At 36.1% G+C, this 15,938-nt stretch overlaps 1 protein-coding gene across 3 annotated transcripts in view; it reads right to left on the bottom strand.

Moving 5' to 3' along the window:
* The window catches only part of VTA1 (vesicle trafficking 1), a 72,474-nt gene that overhangs the window by 10,534 nt on the left and 46,002 nt on the right, over positions 1-15,938 (bottom strand). The window contains exons 5-6 of one of the 3 annotated variants that reach the window (XM_004011383.5): positions 9,984-10,092; positions 5,038-5,214 (exon numbers count right to left, since the gene is read on the bottom strand). In XM_004011383.5, coding sequence (XP_004011432.1) covers positions 5,038-5,214; positions 9,984-10,092 — 286 coding nt within the window. The remainder of the gene's footprint in view (positions 1-5,037; positions 5,215-9,983; positions 10,093-15,938) is intronic. The other 2 variants (XM_012182990.4, XM_042253534.1) reach the window with 2 other exon arrangements.

Raw genomic sequence — 15,938 nt, 5'->3', positions numbered from 1 at the left:
GATTCAACAGGGCTCTTTAGAAACTACCTAGTGAAGTCCAGGCAGTTGAAGCAGCTGAGCATAAAAACACAGGTAGGTGACTACATATATTTTCCACACAGATCTTTAGGAAAAAAAGGGTAAGTTGACAACTCTTCACAGATAATCTGGATGTCAATGTCATTTCTTACTAAGTAATTTGTGTTTCTGAGTACATTAAAATCCTCCTAACAAACCCCTTTCTCTGTGGAGAAGGCAAGGTTTCCTTGGTCAGTATCCTGCATTAATTTTTAAATGCTTCCTTGCACATCTCCAGATGATTAAATAGGCAATATTACTGAACAAGAACAAAAGAGAATTTACAGAGATAATCTATTATGTATTATGTGTATGTGTGTGTTAAGTCACTTCAGTCATATCCGACTTTTTGTGACTCCATGGACTGCCAGGCTCGTCTGTCCATGGGATTCTCCAGGTAAGAATACTGGAGTGGATTGCCATTTCCTCCTCCAGGGGATGTTCCCGACACTGGGATCGAACATGCGTCTCTTATGTCTCCTGCATTGGCATGTGGGTTTTATACCACTAGTGTCACCTGGGAAGACCATTATGCATTATAATAAAATTTTATTTGAGTGATACTAAAAAAAGAAAAACCCACAAATAGTCAGCATTTATTAAGAACTCTGATCAGAGTCATTCAACCAAACCTTGAATTGACAGTATAGGCTGCTCAACAAGTCTTATGCAGCAGTGAGAAGACATGGCTTCTCGTCTGTCTCCATGTACAGGGACCAACGCCTATGTTCTTGGCAGTTACCATGACATGTTCCTGTGGGGGCCTAGCACAGAGGCTGAACTAAGTGTATAAATACCAGTTAAATCAGTAAGAACGGTTTTTAGTTTATGTTAATTTATCTTTTAAAAATGCCCTAAGCTACTTATTTTTCCTTCTTACCTCAATTTGTAAAGGTTTCATTTGTTATTTTGCCAACTGGTTGTAGCCTGTTATACTACAATATATTGGAGTGATGTCACCATAAAAACAATCCTGGGGAAGGCAGAAGTGTGTTGGAAATTTCTATCACTTAACAAAAAAGAAATGTTAACAAGTAACTTCTGGCTAATTATTTTTAGCAGATGGTTTTTACATAGCCTATTTGATGAGATTATATACATTCAAAAATTAAATACTTTATGACTTCTAATTAAGTACTAAATTGTTCTCCTGACAGAACTCTAGAAAAAGAGAAATGAGTGTTGGTAAGAAAACTTGAGAAGATGATGCAAGAAGTATAATTAAACAGAATCCTGAATGGCAGTAACATTTGAAGAGGCAGTGAAAGAGAAAGACGTGATAACTACGAGGAACATTGTAAGCAAATGTAGGATCACTGGGTTGAGTAAACTTCAGAATAATCATGGAAAATAGTGCTGACAGAAGCAGTCAGCCAGAATACAAAACAGTTCGAAGGCTGGACAGCAGAGCTCAAATGCAGTTCTTCTGTCACTTAAAAAAACAATAAAAGAGCTAAGTTTTTGATCTAGATATGAGGTGAGCTGCCTTTATAATGAAAAGGTTTGCATTAATTCTAAACTAATTTTTCATCTATTTAGATTTACTACTGAGATGTTCTTCCTCAATATTTACAGACTGTAGAAAGCATATTTCAAGAGAAGGAAAAACGGTAGGCTGTATGACCTCTATCTGGTAGTACACAGCGGTAAAAGCACAAAGAGCCAAACACTTGGCTGTTTAATCACTAAACCCGCCCTCCTTGCACCCTCTTTGCTTTTCTGTGGAAGAACTAAACACTGTATATTAGTACATACTATTCTTTTCAGCTATCTTAAGGATTTCCCTTTGATAAAAGTACATCCTGGACCTTTATATGAGAGAAAGTAAATCATTCTTGAAGTGAGTAAGAGGGGAAACATCTGCTATATTTATAAACTGAAAATGTTATTTCATTTTCTATTGGGTAACTATGAACTAATTTTTAAAAACTGTTTTAAATGTAATAGAAAAATTTGCCAGCAAACAGGTGATTTCCATATCTAAGCTCTTAAGGAGAAAAATACTATGAGAAATGTAGGTTTTAATCTGATAGAACTTTAGTTTTTCAGAGGAAGGGAAATAGAAGGGAGGTGCCAAAAACACAAAATCTGAAAGATTTGGGTTCAAATTCTAGGACTGTCACTTATTAGCTATGCTAGTATGTATATTTTTTCAGGAAAATGGCTTTTCTTTAGTTTGAAAATTAGGGATAGCACTATCTAATACAGTTCTGTTAGCCTAAGTTTATGAAATAGACACAATAATTATTTAAATGCTAAGTCTGTAAGAACATATACCTGATGCCTTAAAGCAATTCTAAGATTTTCAATTTTATGCCTCATGCTAAAGAACATAAGTGGGAAAAAAAATAAGGCTAATGCCACATTTAAATGGATCCAAATGAACTATTTATGCCAGAAAACTTCCTAAAATAAATAGAAGACTACTTCTTGATATCTATCTTTATGTCTGGATATTCTAAGCAGGAGTCTGTTAGTTTGAATATATGAAATTAATGTTCTACCACCTCCGTTGTACAAAAACAGACACGTGGTTTGTGTCTATTCTGTCCTATGAACCACTGTCATGTGGTTCAACCTGTTACAACCCTCCTACTGGAAGTATACTTTCCATCTCATATGTTTGATATATAGACATCCTGTAAATACGTAAAAATGCCAACCCACTCCAGTATTCTTGCCTAGGGAAAGCCCTACAAAGTCTGAGCCTGGTGGGTGATAGTCCATGGGGCCACAAAGAGTCGGACAAGACTTAGCAACTGAACACACACTGTAAATATATGCATATATGCCTATACCATAACTCTGCCCTAAGATACACTGAGCAATAATACCCTTTAGTCAATCTTTTTGTAAGGTCAATACCTTATCCACAACTGTGATACTTTTCCTGATTCACAAAATAATTTTAAGTGTTCATTAACTTGCTATTAAATATCCTTTCTTTGGCACACAAATAGGAAGGAAGGTTAAAAAAAAAAGGAAGCTAATTTGCTGAACACTGATTTTGTGTTAGGCACAGTAATCAATTTTCATAGTTTTTCCTCTTTAATAATTGGAACAACTATAAGAAGTATGATTAATTTCATTTTGAAAGAAGAAAAACCTAGAGAGAGAAAAGATGAGTAACAGCAGAGTTTGTGGTTTAACAAGGAGCAGAAGCTAGTAACAAATACTACGTGATTCCCAAGTGCATTTTATTCTCACTTTGTCCTTCTGTAAGGATGACAGTGTTGGAGGCTCTAGGTCAGTGTTTAAACTTACTAGTATATTCGAGCAGTACTTACTGAAGGCAAATACATCTAAGTATGTAGCTGGTTTTGCTTAGTTTGTGCTACAATGGAAATACTGAACATTCCTAAAAGATAATAAAATATTTAAAACAATGTTCCATGAAATTTTACTTACAAAACTAATGCAAATTGATCTACTAATGCCATTACATAGACCATAACGCAGTGAAAAGTCAGGCAGGGTAAAATTTAGAGAATGGTGATACAAAAGAGATCAGCATTAAAACAACCACGTTCATCAATATGCTTAAGACAGAAATGTTTGTGGTATTTACAGATGAAAGGAAGTTGAAAGTTTTAAAATAGAAGGGAAGAGAAAAATAGGAGGGAAGAGACTAATCACACACCTACAGTGGTCAAAATAGAAAACTTAAATGTTGTTCAACTCATGCAAAATAACCTAAATGGTTTGGGTAAACAGAAGCTGAAAATCTGGAAGTCAATGAAGTAATGGTGAATAACAGAAATAGTAGAAAACCAGGCTCAAAGGCAACTTTTATTCTATTAAACATTTTGAAATACATAGTTTACTACCATAGATTACTCATAGGCTGAGATAAAAGTAAAAGTTTAAAAACAATTTTTGGAAAAAAATTTTATTAAAGTTAAGCTTTATTTAAATTACGGTTTTAAACGCCCTTCTATTTGGAAGTAAAGGTGATTCTGTCCACAATACAAGAAAACAAAAGAGTAGCTGTCTGCAACTTTAAACAGTTTATCTACCGACACTGACTTATTCTTGGAGACTAGTTTTGTCAGATTTTTTTTTCTATGAAAACAAGGTATATAGTACTAATTTATTCAAAGACAGTAGATATCACTTCTGTGGTTTATTTTTAGACATGTTTGTAATATTTAAAACGACAAACAAACCTGAAACCCCTCCTTTCACTTGTCTGTAAATCCACTGCTACTGAGGTTCTGTGCCTCAAAGCTGGCTCCTTCATCAATAATACCCATATTGAAAGTAGAGGCAGGGTCTTAGGGAAATGAGTCAAGAGAAAAATGGATCTTGTGATCACAGTAGGAGTCTGACTGACACTCCTATAAATAAGACCCACTCACTTCAGTGCTATTCTTGAACAGCAGTGAAAAGGAAAGAAAGGGAGGGGAAGAAAAAGAAAAGGGAAACACACATGAGAAGTACAGGCACTATGCGGCCCGGTGGTGGTGGCACAAGTTGCATCTGACTCTTTTGCAACCCCATGGACTTAGCTCACCAGGCTCCTCTGTCCATGGGATTTCCTATACTGGAGTGGGTTGCCATTTACTTCTTCACAGGATATTCCCAAGCCAGGAATGGAACCTGGGTCTCCAGTTTGGTGGGCAGATTCTTTACCACTGAGCCACTGGGGAAGCCCATAGATACTATACTTATTAATAAAATATAAAGTAAATGGTAATCAATTACACATAAATATTCTGTCATTTTTAAAAAAATTAAAATACAACTAGTATTAAAATTTCAATGAACACAATATTGTAAAGCAAATATCTTTCAATTTAAAGAATATATAAATCAAAAAAAACTTCAGTGAAAAGGATTTAATTTTTTTTGTGGGTTCACGTGGAATTTAAAGACCACTTCGTGCTTTAGGACCATCATTATGAGGCAAAAATAAGATAAGAGGAGCAGTTGTTATTTATGAAAGGAAGAATTCAAATCTGTTAAGCTTCAACTTCCTACCTGTGCTGTGAGGCACTTCTGCTGGGGTATTAGCTGGAGCATGGGCACCAGGGGGAATCTGGATTCCAGTATAGCCGCTCGATGGCATGTTGCTTGGGTCATATGTGGAAGATGACGGCTGAAGTGGCTGAGTGGGCAGAGAGGTGGCTCCAGCATCTTCATTTTCCTCAACATCTACTATATGATATACATGAAATGTTAAATGAGGTCCAGACAGTTCTTGATTTATGGTTTTATCTTTTTTTTTTTTTTTAAAAAAATGGTAGTGTAAAAGTGATATGGCTTTGGTAGAAACTATACTTTAAATTTTGATCTTTTCCCAGGCAGCGATAAGTGGTATAGTATTCTCTCTGATGCTGGGCAGTGGGAGCCACAGCTCCTAGTCAGCCACGAGCTCACAAAGGTAAACAACTGATATACTCACAACCATTCTCTTTTTCACTTTCAGTATACTAGTCAATAAATTACATGAGATACTCAACACTGTATGACAAAATAGACTTTGTGCTAGATGATTCTGCCCAGCTGTAGGTTAAGGTGGGCTGGGCTAAGCTATGATGTTTAGTAAGGTAGGTTATCAAGTGCATTTTCAAATCATAGTTATTTCAAATTTATGATCGGTTTATCAGGATATAACCCCATTATAAGTCGAGGAAATCTGTATTTTGAAATAAAAATGCCAAATATTCCTTTGATATATGAACATGACAAACCTTCAAGTGCAATTCTATTTAATGCAGTTGATAAGCAGCTTCTCTTAAAATAATTGTTCTAATTTTTTCCTTTTCTTACAATACTTAGCTGTCCCTGGCATGAATAACATTTCTTTAAATGAATATTTTCCAACTCTATAAAATCTATGCATATATTTTTCTTAAAAGTAAATTCTTTAAACTCATTCTTAAAATTTATGAAAAAAAAAAAGGAGGATTTCTCAGCAAACATACCACATTTATGCTTTCCGTAAGAGCGCCATTTTCTGACAGCTGCCTTTTACTCAAGATTTATTGTTTACTAGCTATTAAATGTGTTTGTCACTCAACAAATTAATCAATAAAAACAAAGGAATGGAATTTCACATTGAGCTGTCTATGCAGAAAGGAGTAATAAGAGTTAGCCACTTTGGGGAATTTTACTAAGTGAACTTGTAGATGTTCTACATACTAACATTTTTTCCCATATTAGAGAACTCTAACACAAACATCCTGGGAAGGAAAAAAAAATCAAAACACTTTTTAAAGACACTGGAGAGTGAACAAAGGACAGTTAGAGTGTTTGGGATAGACATGCACACTCTGCTATGTTTAAAATGAATAACTAACAAGGCTCAATGTTATGTGGCAGCCAAGATGGGAGGGGAGTATGGGGGAGAAGGGACACATGTATATGTATGGCTGAGCCTCTTCCTTGTTCACATGAAACTACCACAACATTGTTAATCAGCTCCACCCCAAGACAAAATAAAATGTTACCAAAAAAAAAAAGTTGGTAGAAATTAGAATGAAGATGAGCCTTGACAGAAGAAATCTCACCAGGGAAGGTTTGCTTTCATGTCGCTTTTCACCTGAAGGTACCCAAAAGTCTATGCAAAAAAAGGAGTTGCAGAGAACTGAGCCTTGAAATGCTTGTATGAACCTCAACTGAATACCTATGTGGCCCTTGAATTATGCAGGCAGACTCAGGGAAGGGTCTAAGGAGCCCTGAAGAAAGCAACAGCCTTAAAGCTGAAAGAAAAGAGGGGCAGTTTAGGCAAGTCAACTGTTTGCTAGAACAAGAATCAAGACTTTGCAAAGGAAGTTAAGTGAATGCAGAGGAGCTACAAAGGTTATTGATAACAAAAATTAAAGATATGGGGGGAGGGATGAAAATGTGACCAGAGGCAGGTGAAAAAGAGACATAGGAAAAGACCCTGATGTGACCCAGATATTGAAATTAGTGGAAAATAACTCTAAAGCAAACACTATAAATAAGTTCAAGGCCATGGAGAAAATTGTAGTCATAATGAATAAAAGAAAAAAACCCTCAAAATTACCTTCATTAGTTTTTATTGCTGAAGTATAGGTTAATGTTGACCATTTAAAAAGAATACCATTTTGCATATACTGAAACCAAGTGGATGTGGAAACTCAAGAGTTTGAATGTTAACAGATTCCCCTTCAGCTACACCTAAATTTTTCCTAGAATGCTTTTTTGTATCAATTGTATGACTTCCTTCTGTACTTTTAGACAATATGGTAATACAGTACTGCTTTCAAAAATAAGAATACTTTTTTTTCTCTTCCTCTAAACTAATAAAGATATAGTATTTATTTTTTGGCTGCATTGCACAGCATGTACAATCTTAGTTTCCCAACCAGGGATTGAACACATGTCCCCTGCATTGGAAGCTCAGTGGAACCTTCTACTGGACCACCAGGGAAGTTCCTAGTATCTATTATTTTTTACTAGCTTTACTAGACTTACAGAACAACAGAAATTAGACTTTTATTAAACATAGTATCTTTTATACCTAGAATATCTTGTAAAATTTAATAATACAAGGAATACAATGCTACATTGGGAAAAAGAAAAGTCAGTTTTAAAGAAAAGGTTTTGGATACATATTCAGATTTCATGACATCCTCTTTTAGACCCATAAGCCATTTCTAAGCAGACACTGTTAGATGTTATAACATTAACACCTAATTATGATACCAGGCTACATTTTAAATTATTTAATAGGTTGAAAGTATATAGTGAAAATATTCTTTTTTATATTTTAAAGGATTATTAGTGTTCTATAGCTAACAATTTTCTACTATCCAGAAGCTCTATAAAATGGAACGAAAATAATGAATAAAAACTATAAGCTCAATTTAAGCTAATTTTGGGAAATTAAAACAAAAATTATACAGTATATATTTAACAATCTACAATATTACAGAAGACCTAAAATAACCATTTCAGAACAAATGAGACCATGATAATGATCAAAATGTAATACTTCCTACTTTCAAGAGAAAAGGTTAAAATGTTTAAGATGAGAGAAGTCATTGATACTCAGAGTACCTGAAAAACAAAACTGATCATTAGGTATTTCAATGTGCCTAGAATGATACCTCTGAAATACTACTGAAAAGTATAATGATATGTTTAAAACAGCAAAGATATTTTCATTTTCAATGTGTATTTAAGAATTGAGACATAAATGTCTGAAATTATGAATATTAAATGTCTTTTTACATTTACTACATGTATGTGTAAGTACCTTACTTAAAATAATAGAACTGCCTCTGCTTCAGTTTCTAATCTAACACGATTAGTAAAGGTGAAGAAAGGCTGGTTCCATCTTTGCTTTTAATTCTTATGCAATCCATTCTCCCTGGGTTATTCAATATTTTACTTTAGCTTCACTTCTTCCTTTTAAACCGACAACTCCAAAATATCACTTTTAGCCTAGACTTTTCTTCTGAAATCTTGGGTAGAATATCTAATTGCCCTTGAACTTCTTCAAGGAGTAATCACATTAAAATCTCACTGGAAACCAAACTGCTGGACCTTGATCTTGGATTTTCCAGCCTCCATAACTGTGAGAAAATAAATACCTTTTGTTCAAGCTGTCCAGTCTATGGTACTTTGCTGCAGCAGTCCTACCAGACTAAGCCAACGTGAGACAGAAGGAGGAAATAAAGCCGGTAAGGTAGGCTGGTGCCACATCATGGTGAGTCTTGCTTGTCAGGCTAAGGATCTCAGATCTTTTCTCTTGGACAACTGGAAATGACTAGTCGTTCTGTACACAGCAGTACTGACATATACCATCCTGACTACGGAAAGCATTAAAGCAGGGAGAAAAGTATGCAAAACATTCCAAAATATTAAATGAAAAAGTGAGACATAAAGTTGTGCAATAAACTTTAAAAAATCCAATTTCACTGTTGTGATGTAAGCCCAAAACTTAATCATACTTTAGAACAGTCCACTTTAAACAGTTAATAACAACTTAGTATTACAGCATTCACACTGTAGTGTTAGTGAAAAGAGCACAGGACTTAGAGTAAGAACTCCAGTTCTGGTTCCCCTCTCTGTGGGTCTAATAATTAGGACAGCTAAAACCTGAAACCTCAGTTTCCTCTTCTGCAAACAAGAATAACATCAAGTGTCAAAGATTTCTAAGGGTGTGCTATATATAAAAGGCTATCTAAAGATAAACAAGTGTTCTTCAGAAATAGCAAAAATTCACTTGAAATGCTGTATGAAAGCCTGCATCTCTAGAAGAGCTGCAAGAGTTTACATGTAGTAGCTACATGTACAACTATAGTGTTTCTTTTTTTAACTGAATGGTATTATAAAATTCTAAATAAACATCTTACGTGAATGTGTAAATAAGCCAACCACCCAGATGCATCAATAGAACAGTGTGTATTTTACCAACTGGGTTAAGAAAGTGAGGATATATATTCCTATTTACTAGTAATTTATAAAAAATAATTTCTATAAAGATATACAAAATACTAAAAAATATTCACTTCTTTTGCTTTCAGTAGAATCTGGGATGATAAAGACTATGGTGGAAATGAGAAATCCACTTAATATTTTTTACATACTCTATTACAAATTTTGTAAAAGTATTACCTACCCCTCTTTCCCCTCCAAAACTCACCTTATTAAAAAGTAAGTTTTCAGTTTTCTCTATGGTTTGGAAACATTTTATAGATTACGAAAGGACTGCCTGTCCCATGTAGCAATGAAATCTGATCAGATGCAGGAGAAAACCAAGCCATTCTGTTGTTGACACAAACAGATATTAGAGTAGTTTTGCCTTAATTTTTCACTTGTCCCTAAGTTTATACTTTTACACCTGATTTTGGACCTGATGAAGGAAATAAAATGGTTTCCAAAAATTCTGAATAATAATATATTGAACAGTTATGATTCCACTAAATCATTTTACTTATATAAATACATACCATTATCTTCTTCAATCCCAACAGGCCCTGCTTGAGGGGTCTCTCCATTCTTTAAACAATTATGAATATATGTTGCCTTCCACCTTGCATACTTTCTGTGTTTCACATTCTAAAAGAAATATTTTTATGTCAATATTAGACTGCAATAAAGAAGTCAAATAAAACTATACATTATGATGACCTATATCACACTTCTAGATAAAACCTATTTTTGCATGGTACAGCTCTGGAATATTCTGGCAATCTCCCCACCTCATCACTGGATTCTACCAACTGCCCAGGGCATGACAAACTTCATGAAAAGCCATCTTCCTCAAGACATGTAACTTTTTAAGGTTTCATGTTTCAGAAAAGGACTACAATGGAACTATGGGAGTGTCCCTCCAGTGAAACTTGCAACTCTTAATGCCTAGTAGAGAGGTCAAATGGAATTTAAAACTAAATATAAAAGAAAACAACAATTTTCACTGAAGAAAAACTGATCTGTACAAATCTACAAAAACAAAAACTAAGATGCTATAGTGGCCAAAGCAAACACATGAACAACTGACTGACAGCTAGGCAAACTTTACCTTTCAACTTGGGTTTTTTAACAGCTTTAATTATCATTTACCTCAGTTCTAAAAAGGGGGAAATAATACATCATAGGGTAGCTAGAAAGAGAACTGGAAAATCGGTGAAAAAGCTGCTAGTTACCTCTTCTTTCTTAACACTTTTTCTATATTCATGGATCAGTGGTATTGCTATCACCTGGGAGCCTGTTAGAAATGCACTCTTCAAGTCCAACTGAGACCCACTGAACAAAAATCTGTACTCTAACAAGACACCCTCCCCATACCCCTCAGGTGATTTGTATGTACAGGAAAGCTGGAGAGGACACATGACTTTGTCATGTTGAAAACAAATGTAATTAGTCTGTTGTAAAGATCCATTAAGTCATCAATAACTACAAGTACTGCATACAGTCCAGATGCTCAGTTGAGTTTCTGTAATGTGAGATTCTTTACATACTGCTATAGGTAAGTGCGTCTCTGTAGCTAAAACGGTAAAGAATCTGCCTGCGGTGCAGGAGACCCAGGTTCGATCCCCAGGTCAGAAAGATCCCCTGGAGAAGGGAATGGCAACCCACTCCAGTATTCTTGCCTGGAGAACTCCGTGGACAGAGGAGCCTGGTGGCTATAGTCTGCAGGGTCGCGAAGGGTCGAACATGACTGGGTGACTAACACTACACTACACTATAGACTAGTAGTATTTGTGTCTGTGTACTCGGTCGCTCAGTCAGAAGAGACTCTTCGTGACCCTGTGGCCTGTAGTGCGCCAGGCCCCTCTGTCCATGGGATTTCCCGGCAGGAATACTGAAGTGGGTTGGTATTTCCTACTACAGGGGATCTTCCTGGCCAGGGATCGAACCTGTCTGGCGTCTCCTGTATTGGCAGGCAAATTCTTTACCACTGTACCACTTGGGAAGTCCTAGGTAAGTAGTATATAAAAACCTACTAAAAGGTAACCCTCCAAATAACTGAATTTGTGTATTTAATTTTTCTTCTCTCAGTAATTCTCTCATATATTTAATTCTTTAAAAAGTTCCATACTTTGATTCTCATTTTCTTCCAGGTGCAATTATATTTTGCTCCACTTTCACAAAGAAGCTTTTCAGAAACATCCATATTTAAAATCTTCAGTTCTTTATCATTCAATTCACTCCCCATAGTGAATTACTTAATTCACATTACTTAATTCTACATTACTTAATTTTAAGTAGTCAGTTCGACTGAGGAATTGTTCTTGCTAATGTCACCAAAAGCCTATTCCACACGCTAGTAAATCCAACCAACACTTTCAGGCATCATCTTACCAAACTTGTCAGCAGCACATTAAACATGAGACCATCCAAACATGAGACCGTATTAAACATGAGACCTTTGTGAAACATTCTATTTTTGGTTTTTATGACACTATATTCTGGTTTCCCTAACATCTCCTCTGGCTGCTAATCCTTTATCTGATCTCCAAATAATCCTAAGTACCCTGTCCAAGCAGAGACTGTAATTTGGTGGGCTAAATCAATGCTGACTCATACAATTTTAAATATGAATTATATTTTCCACATAATTCAATACTAGAAAAGGCACAGAAAATCCAAATTCTTAACTTCTTGTTTTAAAAAAGGAAGATCGAATAACATTAGGGCCATATTTATTTGGTACTAATTATCCTAGTAGAGTTTATTTGGTACTAATTATCCTCAGTTCAGTTCAGTCGCTCAATCGTGTCCAAATTATCCTAGTAGAGTTTATTTGGTACTAATTATTCTAGTAGAGTACCAAATATTTAAAATTGTATGAGTCAGTAGAGGCAACCCCTTTCAGATGATGCACATATGTTCAGATTTATCTATTCTCTCTATACCACCACCCCCTCCCTGACCTCCCTCTCTAGTTCACATACCCTTACCCTTGTCATTTATTATCTCACAGTGGGCTGTCTTCATCCATTGCATTTCCTGCTGGATTTCTGCAGGCCTCAGGACTCCTGTCTTACAGCTTATTTTCTTACCTGTCCATATTTATTCTCACGGTTTTAAATACTACCTTTATCTTTGTTCCTAAATTTATGTATCTAGCTAGAATTTCCTTCTGACAAATATCCAGTGACTACACCTGGATGTCTTATGTACAACTCAAATTAACTTGTCCCCAACTGTTCTCTTGACCCGCTCCCCCACCCTCAACTCCTTCCTCCACAGAATTTCATTCTCCCAAGTCAGAAGTCTTTGGGAATTAAGTTTTGCACCTTTCTCTTACCCTGTGTCTCTCTACTGACTCCCTCATCTAATTTATCAGGACCCCAGTTGATTATGCTTCTGATAACTATTCTAGAACTGGTCTTATCTCCCCATTTTCTCTGTAACAGCCCCTTAATCTGTTTCCTTTCTTGTATTCTTGCCTTATCCCCACTACACCTCTATCATTCAGTCTTCAGAGAAGAATGATCTTTCAAGATATAAATCGATCCATGTTAGTTTTTTTAATGGCTTCCAGTGTACTTAAAATACAAAACAAACTGTAACTCTAGCTACAGATCCTACTTTACTTGGTACTTGACTGTTCAATTTCCTCTAATGTTCTTATCTATTCACTTGCCACCACCAAGCTACCCTGGCAGCTTTTCTGTTCCTAAACACATGGGTCCCACTCACTGTGTTCCCTCTGCCTTTTCCTCTTTTCTCACCTAGCTAACTCTTAAGCTCATTCTTTACAGATCAGACTGAACATCATTTCCTCTGAAATCTTCTCCTGATTTCCCCAAAATTTTCTCACATTTTAGAAAATATTATTTACCACAATTTAGTTACATTTAATACGTATGCTTATGAAGCCCCCCACACCACAACAGGCATACTCTAAAATATAAGCTCTTCAAAGGTAGGGTCTATGTCTGTCTGTTGTTAATGATACATTAAGCACTTAGTTTGGTGACTAGCATACAGTCGCTACCCAACAAGTATACGCATCTCAGACACATGATAGCTTAAATGATTAGGATGGCAGTTATTCTGTTTAATATATAGATTTATTATTTGTGGTGGCATAGTGGCTTCCCTGGTGGCTCAGACGGTAAAGCGTCTGCCTGTAATGCGGGAGACCTGGGTTCAATTCCTGGGTCGGGAAGATCCCCTGGAGAAGGAAATGGCAATCCACTCCAGCACTCTTGCCTGGAAAATCCCATGGACAGAGAATCCTGCTAGGCTAAAGTCCATGGGGTTGACAAAGAGTCGGACACGACTGAGCGACTTCACTTTCACTTTCAGTGACTATTAGGTTTAGGATGTTCAGTTAAATTTATTATACACTTAGGTAGAATGATTTGAAATATTGAGTGTTTGACTATTTTTGGCATACAGAAACAGCACGATCATCTGGTTCAACTTTTTTCCCCCTCCACTCCCATTCTTTCAGAATATTCTCCAGGCAAGAGTACTGGAGTGGGTAGCCATTTCCTTCTCCAGGGGATCTTCCTGACCCAGGGATCAAACCTGGGTCTCCCACATTCCAGGCAGATGCTTTAACCTCTGAGCCACCAGGGAAGCCCTTCAGAATAAGCAATGTGTGTTAAATAAAACCCTGGGTTTCCTCATTAGTTTCACTGTTTCAAAATCCTAAACAATAGAGACTGAAGCTCTGCAAAGAGTGAATTCTTCCCACACTTAAACAAGTCTCTAGGTTTGCATGTTTACTTGAATTAAGTATCTGTAAAATAACATTATTTTAAAACTATTACTATTAACCTATACTCCAGCAAAAAAGTCAATATATTATTTCTGTTCTTGTTATGGATACAGAATTAAAATATAAATGAGAATTACTATAAAAAATAGAGTAGTGAGGAAGTACTACAGATTTTCTTGGAGTAAGTAAAGCAAAGAGTTCCCTGAATGAAGGAAAAAAAATGGAATAAAGGATAACTGGTAAAGCAAAAAGTACTTCAGTTTGGTCTTGCAGAATGGATAAGATGTGAAAAAAAGGTAGAAAGCAATAAGACTATTCTATGGAGAAGTATGAGCAAGGTCAGAAACGCAGAAACATACAAGGTGGACAGGGAATGAGGGAGAAGAAATAAATTTTGCCATGGGTATAAGATATATATTAGAGACTACTGGAGTAAGTAAGCTAAATTCAAGATAAGATTAAAATCTTGGGCAAAAGTGTTTAGTCTGTAGGTTATAAGTAGGGAAATCCACTAGACCATTCAGGTATGACCTAAATCAAATCCCTTACAGTTATACAGTGGAAGTGACAGAGATTCAAGCAATTAGATCTGATAGAGTGTCTGAAGAACTATGGGCAGAGGTTCATGACACTGTAAAGGAGGAAGTGATCAAGACCATCCCCAAGAAGAACAAATGCAAAAAGGCAAAATGGTTGTCTGAGGAGGTCTTATAAATAGGTGAGGAAAGAAGAGAAGCTAAAAGAAAAGGAGAAAAGAAAAGATATACCCATTTGAATGCAGATTTCCAAAGAATAGCAAGAAGAAATAAGAAAGGCTTCCTCAGTGATCAATGCAAAGAAATAGAGGAAAACAACAGAATGGGAAAGACTAGAGATGTCTTCAAGAAAATTAGAGATACCAAGGGAACATTTCAGTCAAAGATGGGCACAACAAAGGAAAGAAATGGTATGCACCTAACAGAAGCAGAAGGTATTAAGAACAGGTGGCAAGAATACACAGAAGAACTGTACAAAAAAGATCTTCATGACCCAGATAACCACGATGGGACTCACCTACAGCTAGCCATCTTGGAATGCGAAGTGAACTGTGCCTGAGGAAGCATCACTACGAACAAAGCTAGTGGATGTGATGGAATTCCAGCTGAGCTATTTCAAATCCTAAAAGATGATGCTGTGAAAGTATTGCACTCAATATGCCAGCAAATTTGGAAAACTCAGCAGTGACCGTGGGACTGGAAAAGGTCAGCTTTCATTCCAATCCCAAAGAAAGGCAATGCCAAAGAATGTTCAAACCACCATGCAATTACACTCATTTCACACACTAGCAAAGTGAAGCTCAAAATTTTCCAAGCCAGGCTTCAACAGTATGTGAACCGTGAACTTCCAGATGTTCAAGCTGCATTTAGTAAGGCAGAGGAACCAGAAATCAAACTGCTAACATCCGTTGGATGACAGAAAAAGCAAGAGAATACCAGAAAAACATCTACTTCTGCTTTATTGACTACGACAAAGCCTCTGACTGTGTGGATCACAACAAACTGTGGAAAATTAGAGAGAAGGGAATATCAGACCACCTTACCTGCCTCGTGAGAAATCTGTATGCAGGTCAGGAAAGCAACAATTAGGACCAGACATGGAACAACGGACTGGTTCCAAATTGGGAAAGGAATACGTCAAGGCTGTATATTGTCACCCTGCTTATTTAACTTATATGCAGAATACATCA

This window comes from Ovis aries, chromosome 8, assembly GCF_016772045.2.
Source record: "Ovis aries strain OAR_USU_Benz2616 breed Rambouillet chromosome 8, ARS-UI_Ramb_v3.0, whole genome shotgun sequence".
Taxonomy (NCBI): domain Eukaryota; kingdom Metazoa; phylum Chordata; class Mammalia; order Artiodactyla; family Bovidae; genus Ovis; species Ovis aries.
Note: the sequence above shows the minus strand (reverse complement) of the source record. Positions and strands in the feature narration are given on the sequence as shown.